This window comes from Sitophilus oryzae, unplaced genomic scaffold (genome assembly GCF_002938485.1).
Source record: "Sitophilus oryzae breed Bouriz unplaced genomic scaffold, Soryzae_2.0 scaffold_2008_pilon_pilon, whole genome shotgun sequence".
Classification (NCBI taxonomy): domain Eukaryota; kingdom Metazoa; phylum Arthropoda; class Insecta; order Coleoptera; family Curculionidae; genus Sitophilus; species Sitophilus oryzae.
Window position 1 is genome coordinate 3,181,826 of NW_022146734.1, and position 20,764 is coordinate 3,202,589.

The following is a 20,764-nucleotide window of genomic DNA, read 5'->3' on the forward strand; positions in this document are numbered from 1 at the left end:
TCTATTTAAATTAAACAAGTTATTGCCGTTTGAAGCTAATAATTATTTAAAATAAATTTTTAGACACTCTGTATAAGGTAGTATTATTTTTATTATTGCAACACAATAACTGATCAATAAATAAACTTCATTAAATAGTTAGTATTAAAAACTTTGATACCTTTGGAGAAATGAAGCCTTAAAATTTTTACTGCAATTTCACAAAATTGAAAATATTTCAAAAACGGTAAGGTTTAAGTATCATAAACCTTAATCAAATTTACCTTTATTTTAATCGTAGAAACTAAAAATGTAATAATATACAGGGTGTTCCATTTAAAAAAATACAACTTAGATATTTTTTACTTATTTGGGACACTCTGTATCATGTAAATTTTTTTTTAAATTGTACCTCTAATAGTCCTTCATCGAACCCAAACCTTACAATTTGTAAATATCTCATCGTTTAGCTACAATACTCCGTGTCGTATGTGGTGAACAACCCTGTAGAAGAATAAAAATTAAACTTTTGAAATAAGCTGTTTTGCCCATCGCTACGCCTATGATTTCTTTTGTGTTCGAAATTTTGAAAGCCTCTGCATCTATCCATCTTCAATTTTACGGTCAAAAAGCACCTAGACAGAAAAGGAAGAAGTTTTTGGCATTTTTACAATAGCAATTAGCTATTTTGTATTTATTTGGGTTAGAGATTTTTCTACCTTTCACGTACAGAGGATACTACTGATTTACATCTAACAATTGTTTCTTTCAAGAGTATTTTAAGAACACGCTATATTACTTTACAATATATTACTGCTTTTAAGAAATATTATAAAACACTAACCATTAAAGTGTATTTTCTCTTAATAAATATTGGAGATTTATAAGAGGCATAAAATCTTGTTTAAAAAATCTAAATAAATAAAAATCTTCGGGCCCATCCTATTTTTGGTATGGTGTTCACACTGCTGTAAATATCAAAAGAACATAAGATATAAAGTTCGACATCATATTCAATTAGCAAATAATACCAACGCACTCGTTTGAAGGACAATACCATGTGCCATTTTCTAAAAGCTACCACGCATTCGAGACGATATAGTTTTTCAGACGCCAGATCGTATTAATATACAGGGTGATGAAACTTAAAATGTTTCTTAATTATTTAATTACAATGTTAGACTTAACAATACCAATCAACAGGGCCGTATCTGGGGGGGTGTTTTGGGGGTTCAAACCCCCCGAAATTATGGCCGAAAATTTTTAAAAAGTAATGATCGTTAAGTAAGTAACTAAGAACGAAACAAAAAAGAAGAAGAAGAAGATGGATGAATATCAATGACTAAAGAATACAAGGACATGTAACGCCCATACGGGCCATCAACGACAATTTTAGCGATTTTTAATAGTTGGTTGTGTGTAGTGAACTTTGTATAAACTTTATTACAATGGTAATTTGTTCAGCTTTCAAGTGTAAAAGGCGCAATGATAAGAAAGAGCCAGAAGTTACGTTTATAGGGAAATTAACAGTCCCCTACACCTTTTTAGTTTTTTTTATTGAATTCGATAATTATTTTTCTGATATTATATGTACTTGATATGTACTATACGTCGATACTAGTTATGTACCTTTTGTTAACATTTTAATACGTTTTTTTCGTAATTAATCAGTATGATACCACCCGATACACCATAGGCGTAGTGAAAACATATAATATCAAAAATATAAATATCCCTTCAAGCGGCAATGTTAAGTAAAATATGTGCCACGGCACTGTTTGGAAGGATGGTTACAGTTTGGTCTCGGGTGCTATATGTCCTTGTATTCTTTAGTCATTGATAAATATACATTATACACCCTAACCTCACTTTTCCACTTTGAAAGCAAATGTCATTTTCGATTTTCGACTTTCAACATTCAAGTGTTTAAAACAGCAAAAGTTTCACAAGGACAAGCTTTTGAATGTTGTGTGTTTTGCTGGTCATTAACGTGATTAACGTTTGTTATTGTTCTGCTATTAGACAAAGAATTCTTGGACTATGACACTTTAGCGGCAGAACTAGACTTGTGGCGGCAAAAATGGAAGCAGCTACCTGCAGTCGACCGACCTAACATGCCATCGAAACGATAATCGGAGTGTAACCAGTGTATATTTCCAAATATATACATTTTATTAATGATCCTAGCAACTCTACAAGTATCAACAGCTACACCAGAAAGGTCTTTTTCAACTCTAATGTTGCAATTATGCGGTATTCGGCGATCTCCGATCGGGGCTTCGGTGGGGGCATGTGTGTGGATGAGGAAGTCGGAGTTCGGCGACCCAATCGGCGACGAGAACGAGCGCTCGTCTCTATGTTGTTGCTATCAGAGCCCGCATGTGTGGATGGAAAGGCGAAGTCCGATCACGAGCGTTCGGTAGTTGACGAGCGTTCGGTAGTTGACGAGCGTTCGGTAGTTGACGAGCGTTCGGTAGTTGACGAGCGTTCGGTAGTTGACGAGCGCTCGGAGTTAGCTAAATGCCGCATGTGCGGTTGCGGCATAAGACGATTGAAGGACTCCCTACGTAACTCTACAGGTCAGGAGCGATTGACAGGACTTGCTCTATTAAACGTACATAGAGAAATAAATATCGATATCGAAGAGGTAGTCAATCGTTTTTCCAGGGAAAAGACCCAGTTTATCCTTTAAGATTAATAATTTTTACCTGTTACTTTTTTAAAATTTTATTTTCAATTAAGATTTGAGTGTAGTCCAAAGCGATTTTTTTATTATGCTTTTTTCCTAACAGCTTTTGTACCCCCCCCCCTCCAAGCCAACCCTCCCCCCCCTCCCCGAAATTTTGGTCTAGATACGGCCCTGCCAATCAATAACAAAACCTTCAATAAACACAAAAGCAGTGAGAATATCATTTATTCCTCATAAAACTATTTTATTAAAAATATTGTCAAAACTTTCCTAATATATACAAAGCGACCCAATGTATCGTTAAACTTCCATTTCCTTTTTTTTTCTCTCAAAATTTTAAATGAATTAAACTGGTGTAATATAATAGTACGGAGCATTTTAAAAATATGTTTATTGATACTTCGATTAGTATAGAATTTAATTATTTTTAACTATAATATTATTGAAATTTGGGAATGTAAGTATAAAAGGGATTACTATAGGTATAAAGGTGCCCGGTGGCGTAGAGATACAGCTCTCGTCTACCAATCTAAAGGTTGTGGGTTCGAATTCTACAGCCGGAATTTCATCAGCCGACTATTTTTATTAAAATAATAAATTTGGGTACCTAGGTCGACTCAGCTTTAAATGAGTACTTGGGATTCACAATCCTGAGCTAATAATAGGCGGTTGAAGCGTAGTGCCTAGCCACATTACCTTCCTTGTATACCGAACGTCTCTAGCATGGCAAGCTGTACCTTGCTACTCCCAATGCGTTAAACGCTATATACGGGAGCTATAATTATTATAAAAGGAATTACCCATTTTAGAACAAGCAAACATTTTTATGAAGAATGCATTTTTTCAGAATGTCAATAACAAGAAAGTTTTTCTTGACAAGAAGAGAAACTTTTTTGTTATTTTTTTTATAAAAAAATCTTTACAAAAAGGCAATCCTCGGGGCATACTGAATATTGAAATAGGAAAGAAATATTTGGTATAAACAAAAATGGAGCTCAAGTAAAAAATGTAATGGCTACGTCCTTGTTACCCTTAATCTTCTAGTCATTTGTACTACAAGGAGATCTACTGCAATAATTTTTGTGTAAACACTAGCCTGAAAACCAAAATCTCCATGCAAGCATGTTTTATTGTTTCTTCAACTTTGAAACGGGATTATTTGGAAATATCTGGATAAAAAGCAACAAAGTAGGATACCACTGAAAAGAGAATTAAATGCCCTTTAAAACGATGTGCCACTTGACCCCCATTCCCATTTAAGATTGCAAGAGTGACATCTACCCCTCCTAAGGGTTTGAAAGAAAAAGGCCAAAAATAGTCATTTAAAGTGTCCCCCTTACTAATAAAATTGACGTGTTTTTTCGATTTTTCATATTTTTAACTGCAAGAAAGATATTAAGGGTGGGAAGTTTTAAAATTGACACACTGTATATTACCATAGAAACGACTTTCGACTTACTAGTTAATTTGGTTAGGAAAGGAGGTTTTAATCCATTTATTACTTTAGGTGTCAAATTTGACAGATACCTGAGGGCAACAAAGTAAATGATTTTATGTCATTTTTGATCCAATTTAAAGTAGGAACTGTCGCCCAGATCAAATTTTACCTAACCTAAGCCAGTAAATAAAAAAGTGCCATACGTAGACACTCTATAGTTATGATAAAAAAAACGTAAAATTATATGGGTAATGTCATCGATCATCATTTCCCAGCCAACTGGACGCCGTTCTTTTTCGATAATACAGTGTTTTCCTTAATGAAACAAAAATTACTTGAGGTTGTGAGGTGTTTGTTTCTCCAAAAAATCCTCTATGGGTATTTCGCCACTGCAAGGAAATCTACAAAACAAAATAGATGTCTATGTGTTTCACCAAAATAAAATTTATAGTATTCACATGGTATTTTGTTTAACACATTTTTTGTTTGTTATTCAGTATTCATTGGTTTAGTAATAACATTGATCTAAGTGTATTTTGTGTTTTGATTAGTGTGTGAGATGTTCGTATGTTATATTGTTTTCCTATCCTTCTTATTTTTTCCGAAACGCCCCGTATGTATGGAATTGTAAGTTGTATACCTACATATTGTGTATTGTTATCATTGCGTGTATTCTGTCTCTGATTTGGGGTTTGTATTTTTTTGTTTTTTAGTGTTTACAAAAAAATAGCTATTTTATTTTGCAGATTTTCTTGCAGTGGCAAAATACCCATATAGGATTTTTTTTGGAGAGATGAATGCGCCACATATTATGTAGGTATAGACTTTTAAAGAGGTTTATTGTCTATACGCCTGTTGATATCTCTGACCTTATTCCAAATAACTCTCTAATTTTTCCTCTACACTTCGCCTATGAATTTTCATGACCGTTTCCAACTAAGTTCATTAATTATTTATTAATATCTCAAATGTTAAACACACAACATATTCAAACATTAATTTAGCAGAAACAATTCAGCAAAACAATTACACATTAGATATTCGTATTTTGTGTACGAGAATACAAACATACGCGTTTATATTACTATGTAAGCTAAAGTGAGTATTTATACGGTTAGAAGAGTTGCTGGACCTTTAAAAGATCTTACCAAACCAGTTTTGTATCTGCACGTGTGTTGTTTACGAGCAATAATCAGCTGGACGATTGTAGTAAGCGGCGCTGTTGTCACGTTTAGTCCGAGGATTTTCTTTGTGTTTGCTTACAGCGTGTTTTCTTTGCTTTGGTGGCTTACAGCTTACAGCGTGTTTTCATTGCTAGAGCTATAACTATAGGAATTGTCCCGCCGGCGCCGGCGCGACGGTAATTTAGCCAATTTGATAAACTAAAGTCTTTGAATAAGAAGACTAAGGAAGGAGCATAATGCTATCCATGTATTCATGCATGGTGGGCGGAAAAAGCGCCATAAAAGCACTCTAGGGTGGGGATCCTTGACACTTCTGTTTGACGATTCATTTGACACATTTGAATTTGATTTGAAATTTTGTGAATTTGTCAGTTTTTACGGAGCTTATTTTATGTTATTTATTATTTATTCTACTACTGATAGTTGTATAAAGGTAGTAAATCTAGATGGAAATTGTGGCAGCACTTAAATTAACAGTGACACTATCGCGATTTATCGAAAAAGACTCTAAAATAGTTGGTTGTGTAGCGTGCGGTAGATCTCGGCAAAAATTGAGTGAAATAACGGAACAACTTTTCGCTAGTAAGTGACTATATAATATACATACGTGTAGTAAACCGATCATTTATGAAATTCACTTAAATTAACTAAATTATATATTTTTCTTGCATTTTAGCTTTTATTTATTACTTGTCAAAGATTAGGTGTCAAAGAATTTAGATACGTTAATTTGACTTACCTGCTTCAGTAGCGTATCGGATGTTTGTGGTAATAAATACTTATTATAACTTATCTATTTTTATTAGAATTATATATTTTTATAACAATTTTAATAACTACCAACATTTATTCACAACGTAAAATAAAACAACAAATTATTGAGTCTACCCCACGTCTACCCTACATCATTGTTTTACATTTTTTAAATAAAATTAGAACGACACTGATAAACCGGAATTTAAATCGGCCATATTTGAGGCCCATCGCGGTGTACCTAAGATTTTTGATATGCTCCTTCCTTAGTCTTCTTATTCAAAGACTAAAGTAATCTAATTCGTATTAAAAAAACATTTTAAAACCTATGACGTACATTTTTTTTCCTAAAAAAAGGATGCATGAAATTCCGGATAATTTACTAGCTGATCTGACAACCATGTATCAATTCGCAATATTTGTCAAAACTCGACCTTCACTACTGTCAGCGTAAACATAAAAAACGGATATAAACAAGTCCGCGGCTCATTCATTGTCGGTTATGGCATTTGCCCCGGAATTTGCTATAAAAACAAAAATAACATTTTTAAGAATGTTTTTTATGTGAAACGTGTTTTTCCACATCAGATTTTAGTCAAATAATCCAAGAAATTAATTTTGAGGTAGAATTTAGAATTTAGAATGAGTGGGAGGGGGGTTAATCACTTCGACCTTACAGATCCATTGTGTCCCCCTTTCTTGAATCATAACTCATCATACAGTCCCAGGGCTTTGACAAAAGCCAGTATCTGGGACGGTTTTATAGAGGGTAGTTCTCCATCTCCAATATCAGTCGTACCAAAATTCAAGGCACGAATGGTTGTCGTCTCGGCGCACTCAGTGATGAGGTGTACTGGTGTTTCACCATCTTCCTCACACAATCTGCATTCGCCGTTTCTTCTTAGTTTCAATCTACTGAGGTGTTCATTGAGGAGACAGTGTCCTGTTAAAAACCCCGTGACAATCCGAAGATTGTTCTTACTCAGACCCAGGAAGATCTGTGATTTTTCTTGATCATAAGCCCTCAGAAACTTCTTCGAGTGTCCTAGACCATTGCAAGATTTCCATTCCAGGTTGCGGATGGAATCTTCCAAGTTCTTGAGTTCCGCCTTGAGTTGGTTACCACTTGTAATTTTGAGGTAACATAAGCTTCATTTTCTAGGAAAAATCGTGTGTCAGGATAGTTCACCAAAACCGAAATTTTAGAAATTAAATGAGAATTTCACTCAAACTTCCAATATTTGCTTAAAAACCAGAAAAACTAACTAACTACTTCTCGCGCTGGTTAGTTTGGTGACAGTTATAACCGAATTTTTCAGGAACCGTGTTCCGTAATAAGAAAACTTTCAGGAAATTGATAGAGACGGAACATAAAACCATAACCAAGGTAACCTTTACAACGGAATACACCCTTAAAATCAGTACTACTACTGAAACGGAATTTACTTATTTTAAAAAAGCTGATAAAACGGATTCGATAAGTACCGAAAATCGGTTTTCGAAATAAGTTAAGGAGAAATTTATCCAGTCTTCAGGGCAGTTGGTACCAGTTGAGTTTTATGGTCTGGGTGAAAAGAAATCTTGATAAAAATTGAAATTTTAAATAAAATTATTAGACTTATTATAGTAAAACCTTATTTTCCTCATTGAAATAAAATCTATAAAGGTGTGTTTTTTTACGATACAGCTTAAAAATTAAAAAAAATAATATTAAAAAACCGGATTTTATAAGTTTTTGTAGCAACCTGACCATATACAGTCATCCTTTCAACTAATTTCTGTACGATCCGGCAACTCTGCTCGACCAAATCGAAAACACGCTTAACGAGAAGAAAGAAAACGTGAAAAAAAGAACGCCGAGCCGCGCACGGCCAGCTAGAGTCTTAAGTAATCCTCTCCACCAATAGCGAACGAGGTCAACCGGTCACAGAAGCCCTGGGGCTCCTCGGGCGACCGAAGAGTGGTACGCAGCAAGCGGCGGTGACCCGAAGCAAAGCAAACAAGTAGATGGAGGAAGCTTCGGGAAACAAGCGTATAGAGGGCGATACTTGTCTGTATCGCGAAGAATTGTATATATGAGGCGTCAAGTTGCAAAACCCGCCTAATCCATTTAAAAAAAATGGCCTAATGATATATATTAATAGTGGCCTCTGAAATCTACATAAACATAGTCTGGAACTGCGAAAAAAGTCGCCTATTCCTATTAGTGGAGTGCTTTAAGCCCTTGGGGATACAAACCTCGGAATTCATTTACTGTGAACGAATTTTTATAAAACTTTTTGCATTGTATTGTTAATAAGATATATTACAAAGTTTATTTTTTATGACAACGTCCAAGAGGACGTCAATCTAGACGTCCAGGAACGTATGAGAACTTCTAATCGAGACGATCGACTTATTGTAAGTTAATCGCTGAGAAACGCGCTGTTTGCCAGCTTTTCAAAATGGTAATGAATTGCACTTAAGGAACGTACATATTAACTAACGGACTATAAGAAGAAGATTAAATGAAACAAATCTTATGTCAAGAAGGCCTGCTTCGGGATCAGAACTTACTAGATGTGTTGACTAGGCCCAAAAGCAAAGGCATGGTCTTAATGTAAAAATTACAAAAAAGTTAGTGTCTTCTTCAAAAACGAATATTTCTAACAAAAGTAAAGCTAATGAGATGAACTAAAAAACAAACCACTGAAAAAGGATATATCTAGATGATAAAATAATTTTTAAATTTCTTGCTGTTTTAACATATTCCATTTGGTGTTTCAAACTTTGTGTAAATGTATTTCAAAAACTATACATTTTAGTCATATACTTTTCTAATAAAACAAACCTTTATTTTTTTACTAGAATCCAAAAATCAATTAATATATAGGATGTTCCATTACAAGAAACATAACTTTGATGTGCAACTTTTTTTGGGGACACCCTGTAGAACTCTACATAATTTTAGAAGTTTTTTTTTATAAACTTCTTTTCTCCTTGCAAAAACCGCGTCGTATATGACGCGCCACCCTGTATAATTCGATTTCAATTAAAATTTCAATGATTAGAATACAAGCAGAATAGGTATAGCTTATGCATTAGATTTATTTATTTCAATAAATTTACTTAGAAAAAGAATTAAAAACATCAAAAAATTAAGAAGGAAATAATTAAGAATTTACTAAAACAAAAAATTAAAAGGAACGAAAAAAAATGGGTAAACGTTTTAGTATTACGTTATTGCAGCAAAATCCGTCTTATCCATTTATACTTGCTTTTTATTGTCATTATTGTTGCAAACCCCGCTTTTTTTATAGGCTTTTTACACAAGTATAATATTACAACTGACATCTTTATCTAATTTTAATGAAATAGCATATCTAATAGATCAAGTTAGGATGCAAATATAACATTTGCTAAAACAATTTTGCATATTATCTCGAAACAACATTTTTGGCATAAGACGGGTTTTGCAACTTGATGCCTCATATCCTCAGAAATATAATATAAATACACAAACCTTACTGTCCTTGCCATTCATACAGGGTGAGTCTTAAATAAAGAAAAATATTTTTAGGGGTAGTATATTTCAACCCCAGAAACATGTCTATGAGGTTTTTTTCGCGAAATTTTCTTTTCAAAATTTGGAATTAAAAAAAAAACAGAAAAGATCCAGTGGTTCTCAAAATTTAAGCAAAAAATATATTAACTAATTAAATAAACAAATGATTTATTTGTGTATGTGTTGAGTTAAAACAAAAAAAAAAAACAAATAAAAGTGTCTCATATAAAAAGAAATTATGATAAATTCAAAATTAGATATTCTTTCCTGTTAAGTCCTCTTATTTTTTTTATTTTAATGTGTTTTAGTATATAGGGTTCGGCAATAGTGCGTCGGATATCTGTAGGTCCTAGAATAGAAAACTTGGGAATTTTGTTTAAGTTCAAACCTAAATTATGTACTATGATGTATTTCAAAAAATATTTTAACTTCTACAGGGTGGCTAACAAAAGTGTGAGTGGATCAGGCTGATTTTTTTAAACGGAACACCCTGTATATTAATGCATTTTTAGCTTTTATCTGCAATAGCATTTTTGCATCTTAGCATTAATACTACTTTTTAGCTAACAGGGGAAACACCCTGTGTGATTTAAGATTATTTTAGATATGTATAGCAAAGTTAAGTACAGACCTTCTAAAGTAAATACCTAATATAGTTTTGATTTCAGGACAGTTCTGGCATTTTTAATAATTTTTTAAGAAAAACTATTAATATCTCTGAAAATATCGAAATATATTTATCTCATGTCATGTCTTAGGATTCTGTAAAGTTATCTGAAAGGAAGCCAAAAATGCAACAATATACAGGGTGTTACAATTTAAAAAAAATCAATTGACCCTTTTTTGAGCCACCATGAAGAAGTTACAGAGTGAACAAACTTTCTGAAACACTGTTACTGGGTGAACAAAAACAAATTTTCTGAAAAACGTTCTAGTGCATACTTTAGGTTTACACTTAAACAAAATTACCATTTAAACAAATATATTTTAAATTGAAATATTTTAAGACTTTTTTAAAATCAAACAATTTAAAAAAAAACTATTGAATATTTACTTACTTAAAAGCAAGAAACAACTCCCAAGGTAGGCAATAAATGTTTCCTATACAGCGAGACTTTTTGAAATACAACGCCCCTATCTGTGATAAGCCCGTAAGGCCGTAACAACTAAATGACTGACGTTCTACCTACCTGTTTTATGACCATTTTACTGACTATTTACGATGATATAACATGACGAAATAATTGCGGAAATGCATAATACTCTGCCTCTTTTTCCTTCAATTTTTCACTTAAGAAAAAATACCCACTTGCTTTTTTCAAGTAAATGATCACGTTATTCAATCAAGGCCATCTACACGCTCCATTCGATCTTACAATCATTCTAACTAATTATTTGCATTCCTTTGATTACGAGATACTTAACAGTTACGTTAATAGCTATATGGTTGAGGTGTTCATAGAGCTATCATTTTTATAAATGAGTTTTAAGTTGCTTTGTAAACAATTTTTCATTGATGTGTCATTTACATATTAAGTAATAATCTTAACATATTATATTAAAAACATCTGTTAAACTAAACGGAAAATAAATGACTAAACAATTTATAATTACATATACAGGGTGTCCCAATATTTTTCGGCATGCGATGACAAAAAAGGCAGAAGACGTCCATACTAATCCATTTAATTCACTAAAAAATTTTTTTAATATTTTTTTAATTATACCATGGATGGGTTTATATACCGGGTGCGTCTCAAAAAAAACGAGATTTGGTATATTAGTATATGACAAAAATTAGGATCAATTAAGGTATTCAAATGTTTTTGGCCACTTCCTGCTTCACCGGAACTGACTACAACTTTTAATTTTTAAGTGGCGCCCTCGGTAGTTTTTTACTTTATTTGATACAAAATGACTTTCGGCATTTTCGCATATAGTCTATTTGAAATTGTAAAATGTGGTTCATAACGATAATTTGATTCAAAATACCCAGTGTGTGTACCAAATTATTCGTAAAAAAATGATTTTTCCAAATATGCTAATGATCCACATTTGTTCCATTAGAAAAAAAATGAGATATGATTAGAAATACGATTTAAGCGTCTTTTAACCGGCCAGTACAACACACGAAAAACATTAGACGATCAAATATATTTTTCTAAGGCTTCTTGATTAAAAATTAGAGTTTTTAACAACAGCCATGGCACTCTAGATTCTAGAGTGAAATTTAAAATACGATTCCTTTAAGTAAAAATGTTTAAATTTGACATATTATATGTCATTCTACTCAGAGTGTCATATTCTATTGAATAAAGTAGAAATTTACCGAGGGTGCCATTTAAAATCAAAAGTTATATTCATTTCCGGTTAAACAGGAAGTGACCAAAAACAATTGAATACGTCAATCAACCCACACATACTAACATACCAAATGTCATTTTTTATTTGAAAAATTACTTTTTTTAAGGGTGAACCACTTTCGAAACGCACCTGGTATAAATGTCATGCGTTGTTTCTTGTCGTTTTTCAATCTTATTGGTTTATTTCAAAAATGACAGATCATATTTCACTGTGATTGGAATGACGGAACGATGAACGACGCACAGACGCAGATGCGAATGAATTTGACTTAAGATTTTTGAAACTTGTCAAACTCTTGTCTAATTAAAGGTTACTATTTGTATTAAATTATGTCAAATAACCAGCGTTCTGGAAAATTATAAATATTTGATATATTGCTTTTGCATTTTAGTTTGTGTTTAGTGATGTTAATATTTTAGAAATGTTTGATTGTTGCAGGAAATTTCCGAAACTTTCGGAAACTTTCGGAAATTTATGAAATTTTAGGAAATTTTACAATTTTACATATTTTTTGTTGATACAATAAAGGAATATATTAGATAGACATTTGATACCAACATGTAAGTGAAAAAAAAAATAAACATAATATTAGTTGTTATATTTTTAATAAACAATACATAACTCATAAAAGTCATAAACATAACACATAACAAAAATCATTTGGTAACATTTGTACTTTGTACATAAACCAAGAACTATAACTATGAACTTAAAAAAAAGGCAAGAAATATAAATTTAAAAGACGTAAAATACAAATAACTGAATTATTCTATTCCGGAATACTTTCAGGTGCCGAGCTGGTCCCATCTTCATAGGATATTATAGTAGTAGTAGCACTGTCCTCGTCAGTCTCTATTTCCAAATCAGATATATTTGATGTATCATCTGGTTTTGATTCTGAAGAAATGTTGTTGAATATCATGCTCCTTATCCACTTTTTGTTTTTGTAGTAATAACTTTTTGTTATGAGCTACAAACATTATTTTGCCGGCTCTTTGTGCAGTTAAGCGATTCCTTTTTTTGGTATGGGTAAAACTGTAAGTACTGAAACTTCTCTCAGTGGCTGCAGATGACGTTGGTAAAGACAGCAGAGCAACAGCTGAATAATTCAAATGAGTATTTTTACACATTACTTGCCACCAACTTAGACAGTCTACATTTTTAACTGACATCCAAACGTAGTCGAGAGCCAATAAACCCGATTTGGCGCAATAATTTGTTACGTCTGTAAAAATGGCTTCCTTATTATTGACAAACTGAGGATGTTTGTTGGTGATATTGTTGATAAATTCCATAGCGGCTATGTGTTCTTCATTGTTAAGGTGCTCTCCCAGGAAACAGAGGGGTCCAAGAGATTCGCGGCAAAATGCATTGGTTTACGAGCCATACGTTTTCTATTTTGTAAGGCGGAGAAGCATTCTTTTTCTTCTGATTTAAGAATAGGCATACTTGATACACTTTCGTTAAATTTTTGCTCAATGTCTTGAATTTTGAAAAGAAATTTCTTGCAAAATTCGGATTTTTGCGAATATTCGCGATTTTGGGACCGAATATTTCGGAAATTTCTGAAATTTCCTGCAAAAATCGAATGGAAATATTCGCTACCAACATCACTATTTGTTAAGTTAAGTGGAGGAAAATTTAGTGTAAACCCGAGAGTTGTATTAGCCATCAGTAAAGTTTGTATACCATCTCATATATAGTACTAAACACTGGAGTAAGTGTATGTATAAAAAATACATTACACATAGGTAAATATTAATACCGTATGATCTAAAAAACCGGCGTCAAAGACGGCTGGGAAATTAAAATCGATGATAATTTTGGCGAGACCAAACCCTAGACTTCATTTACTAAAAATTGATATAAAACTTGACAAAAATCAACACTAATTATAGACAGATTAAGAAAGGATAAAACGTTTCCAGAAACACAAACCTATATTTAAAAAAAATATTTTTTCTCGAATTTTAAACTATATCATTTAAAAAAATCAATATAAAAATAAATTACAACTTTCTTAAAGCCAACTGGCAGTGAGCCCCATCAAAAAATAGTAGTCTAAAGCTATATCTCGCCAAAATTGTCATCGATTGTCATTCCCCAGCCATATTTGACGCTGTTTTTTTGGATTATTTAGATTGATAGATTTTATTAGATTATAGGAAAAGGATTCATAAAATCAGAATGTTACTATAATAATCAAATACATACCTTGAGCGCACAGAAGATGCAAGAATCTGCCATACAGGCATGTCCAGAAAGATCCCTGAAACTCCTTCTGAAGATGTCCAAGTGCCATAGTACCTGAAATGAAAAAAAATAAATGATCCAAAATGAAGACTCAAATCTTTATTAAATAAACCCCAAAAAAGATGTGGTATCAAATTATAGGCGAAAAAAAAAATAAGGGAAAGGGCATTTCTATAGAGTGTTGAGCAGATGTAGACCCACCTGTTGGATCAAACAGGCACGTGGCAAATAAAGGCACAGGTTGCAAGCGAAGCATAAACACGGGATTGAGGTTTTAAAAACTGTTCAAATAATAATAATCTGGTTTCAAATATCTGGCGAGTTTCAAAATTAATAGAGAAAAATAAAAGTCCTAAATGCAAATAAAGATCACACTAAGTTATTCAAATAAATAAGAAGTTTTATGCATTTTTGTTTCCCGTTATTGCAGGCTTTAAATATAAACATACTACGGTTATTTATTATATGGCATTAAAAATACATACAACCCTAAATTTTTACCCTTCTACCACCAACCCCTATTTTTTATTAGGAGTGTTATTGTTTTTTAATACTTTTAGATATTCCTCCGAAACGGCTTATCCGATTTTGATGAAATTTTATATGAATATTCAGTAGGTCTGAGAATAGGTTGTTATCTATTTTTTATACCCCTAAGTGATAAGGGCGGTCCACCATTTTTTGGGAAATTGTTTTTATTTTTATTTCTTTATGATGTGGCAGTAAAATACATACAACCCTAAATTTTCACCCTTCTACCATCAACCCCTATTTTTTATTGGCGATATTAGTAATTCAATAATTTTAATTTAACAACAAATTGTTAGAATACCTTAAATTAAAAATGTGAGTACGATTGAGTATAATATACCGGGTATAATGGTATTTACCCAAATTCAATATACCATTTATTCACCCTTTGGGTATATACCGGGTGCAAAAACTTGGGTATTTACCCGAATTTCAATATACCGGGTGCTTCAGCAACGCGTAGCCGGATCTGCTAGTTAATTTGTATAAAGGAATAATTATATTTCATTCAAACAAAAGCTTGGTATCTGTGTAAGCAGCAGTATATGTTTAGTTACATAACCATCCTAAATAATTATTTAATTTTAATTCAATTTTTTTTTATAATTTATAGTAGCAAGTTCAAAATTTCAATAATCTTTTTCATAATCTCTTTAAAAATTAGCATTACACAACCTCTATTTTCACCTTGGTTCAGGTAAATTACATTCACAAGTTCATTAACTTTACAGTATTTTAATTTTAATGCTTTTAAAACTCGTTTTCTTTAATGGCTATCTATGTCCAAAGAGACATCTGTTAAAAATAAAAAAAACTGTGAACTTTTAACTATGCCTAGTTAGTATGTCCCCGGATTGTCTTTAAAAGAGGAAACATATTTTTATCATTAACTGTTTGAGAAAAATGTATAGAAGTTTATACTTATTCTAAACTGGAAATGGTTTTTACTTTTCGCAATTTCCATACTGTTTTAGTGCGAAAATTAAAAAAAATAGGGAAATATAGTCTTCCAAAAATCAAAATGCGTTTGTATGGTCATAACATTTTTAAGATTTCATTCTTTAATAGATGATTAATATTAATTTTGATTAACGTCATATTTTTTGCTGTTTTAGAATATTAAAGAAGAACAAAATTTATTTAGTTCAATGATACGAAAAAGGTGATTCTATTTTGGAGCTTCTTTAACATTTTTAAAAACAAAATATATGGTGACAATCAAAATTGATAATAACAATCTATCAAAGAATGAAATGATATTATCACAAAAACAATCCAGGGACATACTGTATATTCGTCGATTCTCGTGAGTCTGAACCTTAATTTTTATTCGAAAAAACTACAAGAACAATGATTCTGATTCATCATCATTGTATAAAGTTACAAATATATAAAAATGTGTAACACTTTAATGTATTAATACTGTATCATATGATTGAATGAAAATAATAACTTAAGTATACTTGGAGGTCATTTATACACCTCACTGTGTAGTTTTGGTGATCTACCTTTAATCAGTCCTTCTTGTTAGGAACTACCCCTTCTGTTACTCAGATTTTTTATCGTACCCTGCCTATTCCTAGTTATTTTAGCTTTATCTGAAGACAGATATATTATTCTGAAAAACAGTTTCGCTAGTTAGGCATTCCTTTTAATCTTTATTTTTGGCTTGATAACCAGAAAATAATTCAGTGTCATTTGTGTACAGGGTGTCCAAAATACTAAGGTGACCATTCGGATTTCGGGAACTATAAGTGATAAGAAGAGAGTCAAATTATAACAAAACTAAGCAATTTTATAATCAACCAAATTCCAAATTCATGGGAAACAGGGCAACAGAGTAGATTTTGCAGTATTTTTTGCACAGAGTAGAGTTGATTTTTTGTAGAACCGATAGCCTCTAAAGACAAATAGAGGCTTTTTTAATACTATAAAGGTGTCAAAAAGGGTTAATACTACACAGGGTGTTTTGATTAAGGTCATATTTTTTTGCTGTTTTTGATTATTAAAGAAAAACAAAATTTATTTAGTTCAAGGCTACGAAAAAGGCAATAACTAAATTTGGAGCTTCTTTTAACATTTTTAAAAACAAAAAATATGTCAATCAAAATTAATAATAATAATCTATCAACGAATGAAAACGAAATTATATTACTACAAAAACAATCCAGGGACATACTGTATATTCGTCGATTCTTGTGAGTCTGAATCTTGATTTTTATTCGAAAGAACTACAAGAACAATGATTCTGATTCATCATCATTGTATAAAGTTACAAATATATAAAAATGAGGGGTCTTTGAAGATTCTCACGTCCTTAATTCACAGTTCTTTAATGTATTTATACTGTTATCATATGGTTGAATGAAAATAATAACTTAAGTAGACTTGGAGGTGATTTATACACCCCACTGTGTAGCTTTGGTGATCCATCTTTAAACAGTACCTCTTGTTTGGAACTACCCCTTCTGTTACCTAGATTTTTTATCTTACCCTGCCTATTCTTAGTTATTTTAGCTTTATCTAAAGACAGAGATACCTATTATTCTGAAAAACAGTTTCGCTAGTTAGGCATTCCTTTTAATCTTTATTTTTGGCTTGATAACCAGAAAATAATTCAGTGTCATTTGTGTACAAGGTGTCCAAAATAATAAGGTGACCCTTCGGATTTCGGGAACTATAAGTGATAAGAAGAAATTCCAATTCAGTATTTTTGTATAACCGATAGCCTCTAAAGACAAATAGAGGCTTTTTAATACTATACAGAGTGTCAAAAAGTAGTGTATCTAACTTAGGTGGGTGATTCTACAGATAAAAATAAAACAAAAAGTTCCTTTAAATATATACCCTAAAATTCTTCCCAAAGAAATTACAGCCCTTGAAAGGTTAAATAAAAATAATAGGTATATTTTGTTTATTTTTATGGACATTGGTAAACCGTTTATCTTGAAATTTGGTACTTTTACATACATTTTAATGCCAAAGCGAATGGCAATCGTGGAAAGTTTAGTAACAGCCGTGAAAGGGTACTTTTCATTAAGGGTTCATTAAGGTATGTCAACATCCTTATAGATTATAATGTCAACAAATGGAAATTAAAGCTAAGTCTCTTTAATGTAAAAAAATGTGCTCTTCGTATAGTTCGAAACGGGGAACGGTTTTCAAGATATTTGGGTTTAAAGGTTCTGATGCATCAATTTTATTATTAGCGAAACCAGGAGTTTAATTGAATTAAGATAGGGGTATAATAGATGTCGTTGTCACATTATTACGTTTTGAAGCGTTTTCTGGCTTTCTTGTAAAATTAGCAAAATGGCGCTTATCTTGTTTTTCCCCTGAATTCTTCATTTATAAAAGTAAATAAAAAATGCAGGTCGGTGTTTAAAAAATCAGGTTGATGATGGTATCACGAAAAGGAAACGTCGGATTCCACATTTATTAGTACCATCTTATAAAGAGAAAATGTAACAATGACGTATTACTACAACAATATATTATTTTTGTCCATAGCAACTGTTAAAGTTGCGTCATATCTATGAAAAATAGTAGATAAAATAGTACCGTATGATCGAATAAAAACAGCGTCAGCGATGGCTATGAAATGAAAATCGCTCTCATTTTATATGTAAATTTATATGGAAAATGTCATCGATCGTCATTTCCCAGCCAACTGGACGCCGTTTTTATTCGATCATACGGTATTTTAACCGCAAGGGTAGATTAAATGATACTTTAACAGCGAGGATAGGTAAAAAACTTTATTTCTTCTGGCACATTTTTTATGGAAGTAGTTTGGATATGGCGTTTGTCGTCTCAGCCTGAATATCTGTTGGTAATTTACTTATTTCGTTTTGAGCCATTTCTGGCTCCAATTCAATCAGCAATCGACACGAAAGAAAATTAAAAAATATTGACTCAAAACTGACAACTAAAGAGACAGCTTTATTTATTTGTCAAATTACATAGAAACCAACGCCAACCCAGCACAATATTTTTTCTACACGTAATAAATTCCTTGACATAATAATTTCTGAATATTTTTTAAAACGTAACTCGCTATGGAAAAAAATATTGTTTTATACACGACAAAATGGTATTTTATCGCCTTGTATAAAAAATAACTATTAAAATATCTCTTCAAATATTTAAGGCCAAAGAAAATTATAATCGGTTTTACAATATTTCGTTTTTTTTTTCGAATATCTTTTGTGAATGTTATTTGTTTATGTTGAGTCTTTATTTTAATTCTCCAAACATTTTATTAGACACAAAATTGCTAAAATCTGTCATAATTACTTGACCTTCTTAGTTTTTCTTATAGCTTCCCATTTATTTATCAATGGCAATCCTTGAGGATACCCTAGGCGACACCCTGTATTAAAATCTGACATTTCGGTACTACACATTTATTAAAAAAAACAGGAAATGTCTTTTAGAATAGATAATTTTTATAGGTTATAATTAGAGAAAACATAAAGCATGTCAATATAAAGGAGAACTAATCATAAAAGCGATAATAATTACAATTACTTGAAACTAAGCGCATAACGATTCTTGTGTAATGACCAGACGAGTACGTATTTAAAGAACCACGTCCTTAAGTAGTACTCTTAAAACACCTATAATTAATACAGAACACACACACATAAATCTTATAAGTACCGCTCTTTAAAATTTGTCGATCTTCGCGCCCTCTACAGTACTGCCGTCATTTAAACCTAGCTCTACTTACGTTTGCAACTTGGAACAGAGCTTTCGCTCGGTGATTTTTCGATTTCGTCATGATTATCACCACAAACTAGACATATCCAGAGGAAATCACCTAATTTTCCGACATTTCCACGTGAAAAATCGCGAAAAACACTAGCCCAAAGGCTTACAGTACCGCCGCTAGACGATTATAGCTTTATTTTGCCCGGTTCTCTCGGTCAGAGCACAGGTGTGCGCCGTACCGTGGCCGCGGGGACGTAGGGGGGAGTACCGTCGGCCATTTTGGTTATGGGAGGAAGGCGAAGGGGGCCCGAAGTGGTTCCGTCGACGAAGAAGAGTTTCGGCTTGGATGGGCACCTTTCTGGTACTACCTAAGGTAGTAACGGGTCAAAAAGTACACGAAAAATGTTTTTCTGGGTTCTTGTTCCGAGATTAAAAATTATAATTCGATATTTGGGTTGGTGTCTGAGGCGTTAACTGTATAAATTGAAAAATGATATACACTAATTTTGATTATTCCTAATTATGTACCTACAATATTTTTTGTTTGTAATTTAACTCATTATTATGAGTAGTGATGAGCAAATACAAGATCAAGACCTCTTTGGTCTTGATTTTATCATTTTGTAGACTTTTTTGTAGTATCAAGAATCTCAAAAGCTTTTTCAAGAAATTAACCCGCCATAAAGGTATACAAGAAAAGGTTCTATATTAGGTAAAAATATAAAATAGAAAAAAAACGGCGTCTACTTGGCTTGGAAATGAACATCGACGAGATTTTCCATATAATTCTGCATATAAATGTACAGGGTGGTTGAAATTGGTCTGTTTTACCATAAATAATACCCATAACTTTATAACGTTGGAAAGGATTAAACGCAAGCATTTTTTAAGTTCAGAGCCAACTATGATTTTCATTTAAAAAATTATATTTTTTATTATTTCTAACAAAAAGAGTAAGCATAGAAAAAAACTGACTACGTCACTAGATTGTTCTTAAGAAAGAACGTTTTTACAGAATTTTATTATTCTGCCAAATAAAAAAGTTATGGACAATTTTCAAAATGATAAAAAATTCAAAAAGACCCCGTATCTCAGTTGGCAGTGAAAATATTAATAGGCGGTTTATGTCATTAAACGTGTCTCAGAAATCGAACCCATGACATCTATGTCGGTTTTGCTCTATCTAGTCAGGAAATAGGTTTTCTCTGTTAAAACAGACCAATTTTGACCACCCTGTACATTTATATGCAGAATTATATGGGAAATCTCATCGATGTTCATTTCCAATCCAAGTAGACGCCGTTTTTTTTTCTATT

At 32.2% G+C, this 20,764-nt stretch overlaps 1 protein-coding gene across 2 annotated transcripts in view; it reads right to left on the reverse strand.

Moving 5' to 3' along the window:
- The window catches only part of LOC115884005 (inactive ubiquitin carboxyl-terminal hydrolase 53), a 138,545-nt gene that overhangs the window by 35,552 nt on the left and 82,229 nt on the right, over nt 1-20,764 (reverse strand). The window contains exons 1-2 of one of the 2 annotated variants that reach the window (XM_030902439.1): nt 19,468-19,633; nt 14,166-14,258 (exon numbers count right to left, since the gene is read on the reverse strand). In XM_030902439.1, coding sequence (XP_030758299.1) covers nt 14,166-14,258; nt 19,468-19,518 — 144 coding nt within the window. In that variant the 5' untranslated portion in view covers nt 19,519-19,633. Of the gene's footprint in view, nt 1-14,165; nt 14,259-19,467; nt 19,634-20,764 lie in introns of those variants that run through there. The other variant, XM_030902436.1, reaches the window with a different exon arrangement.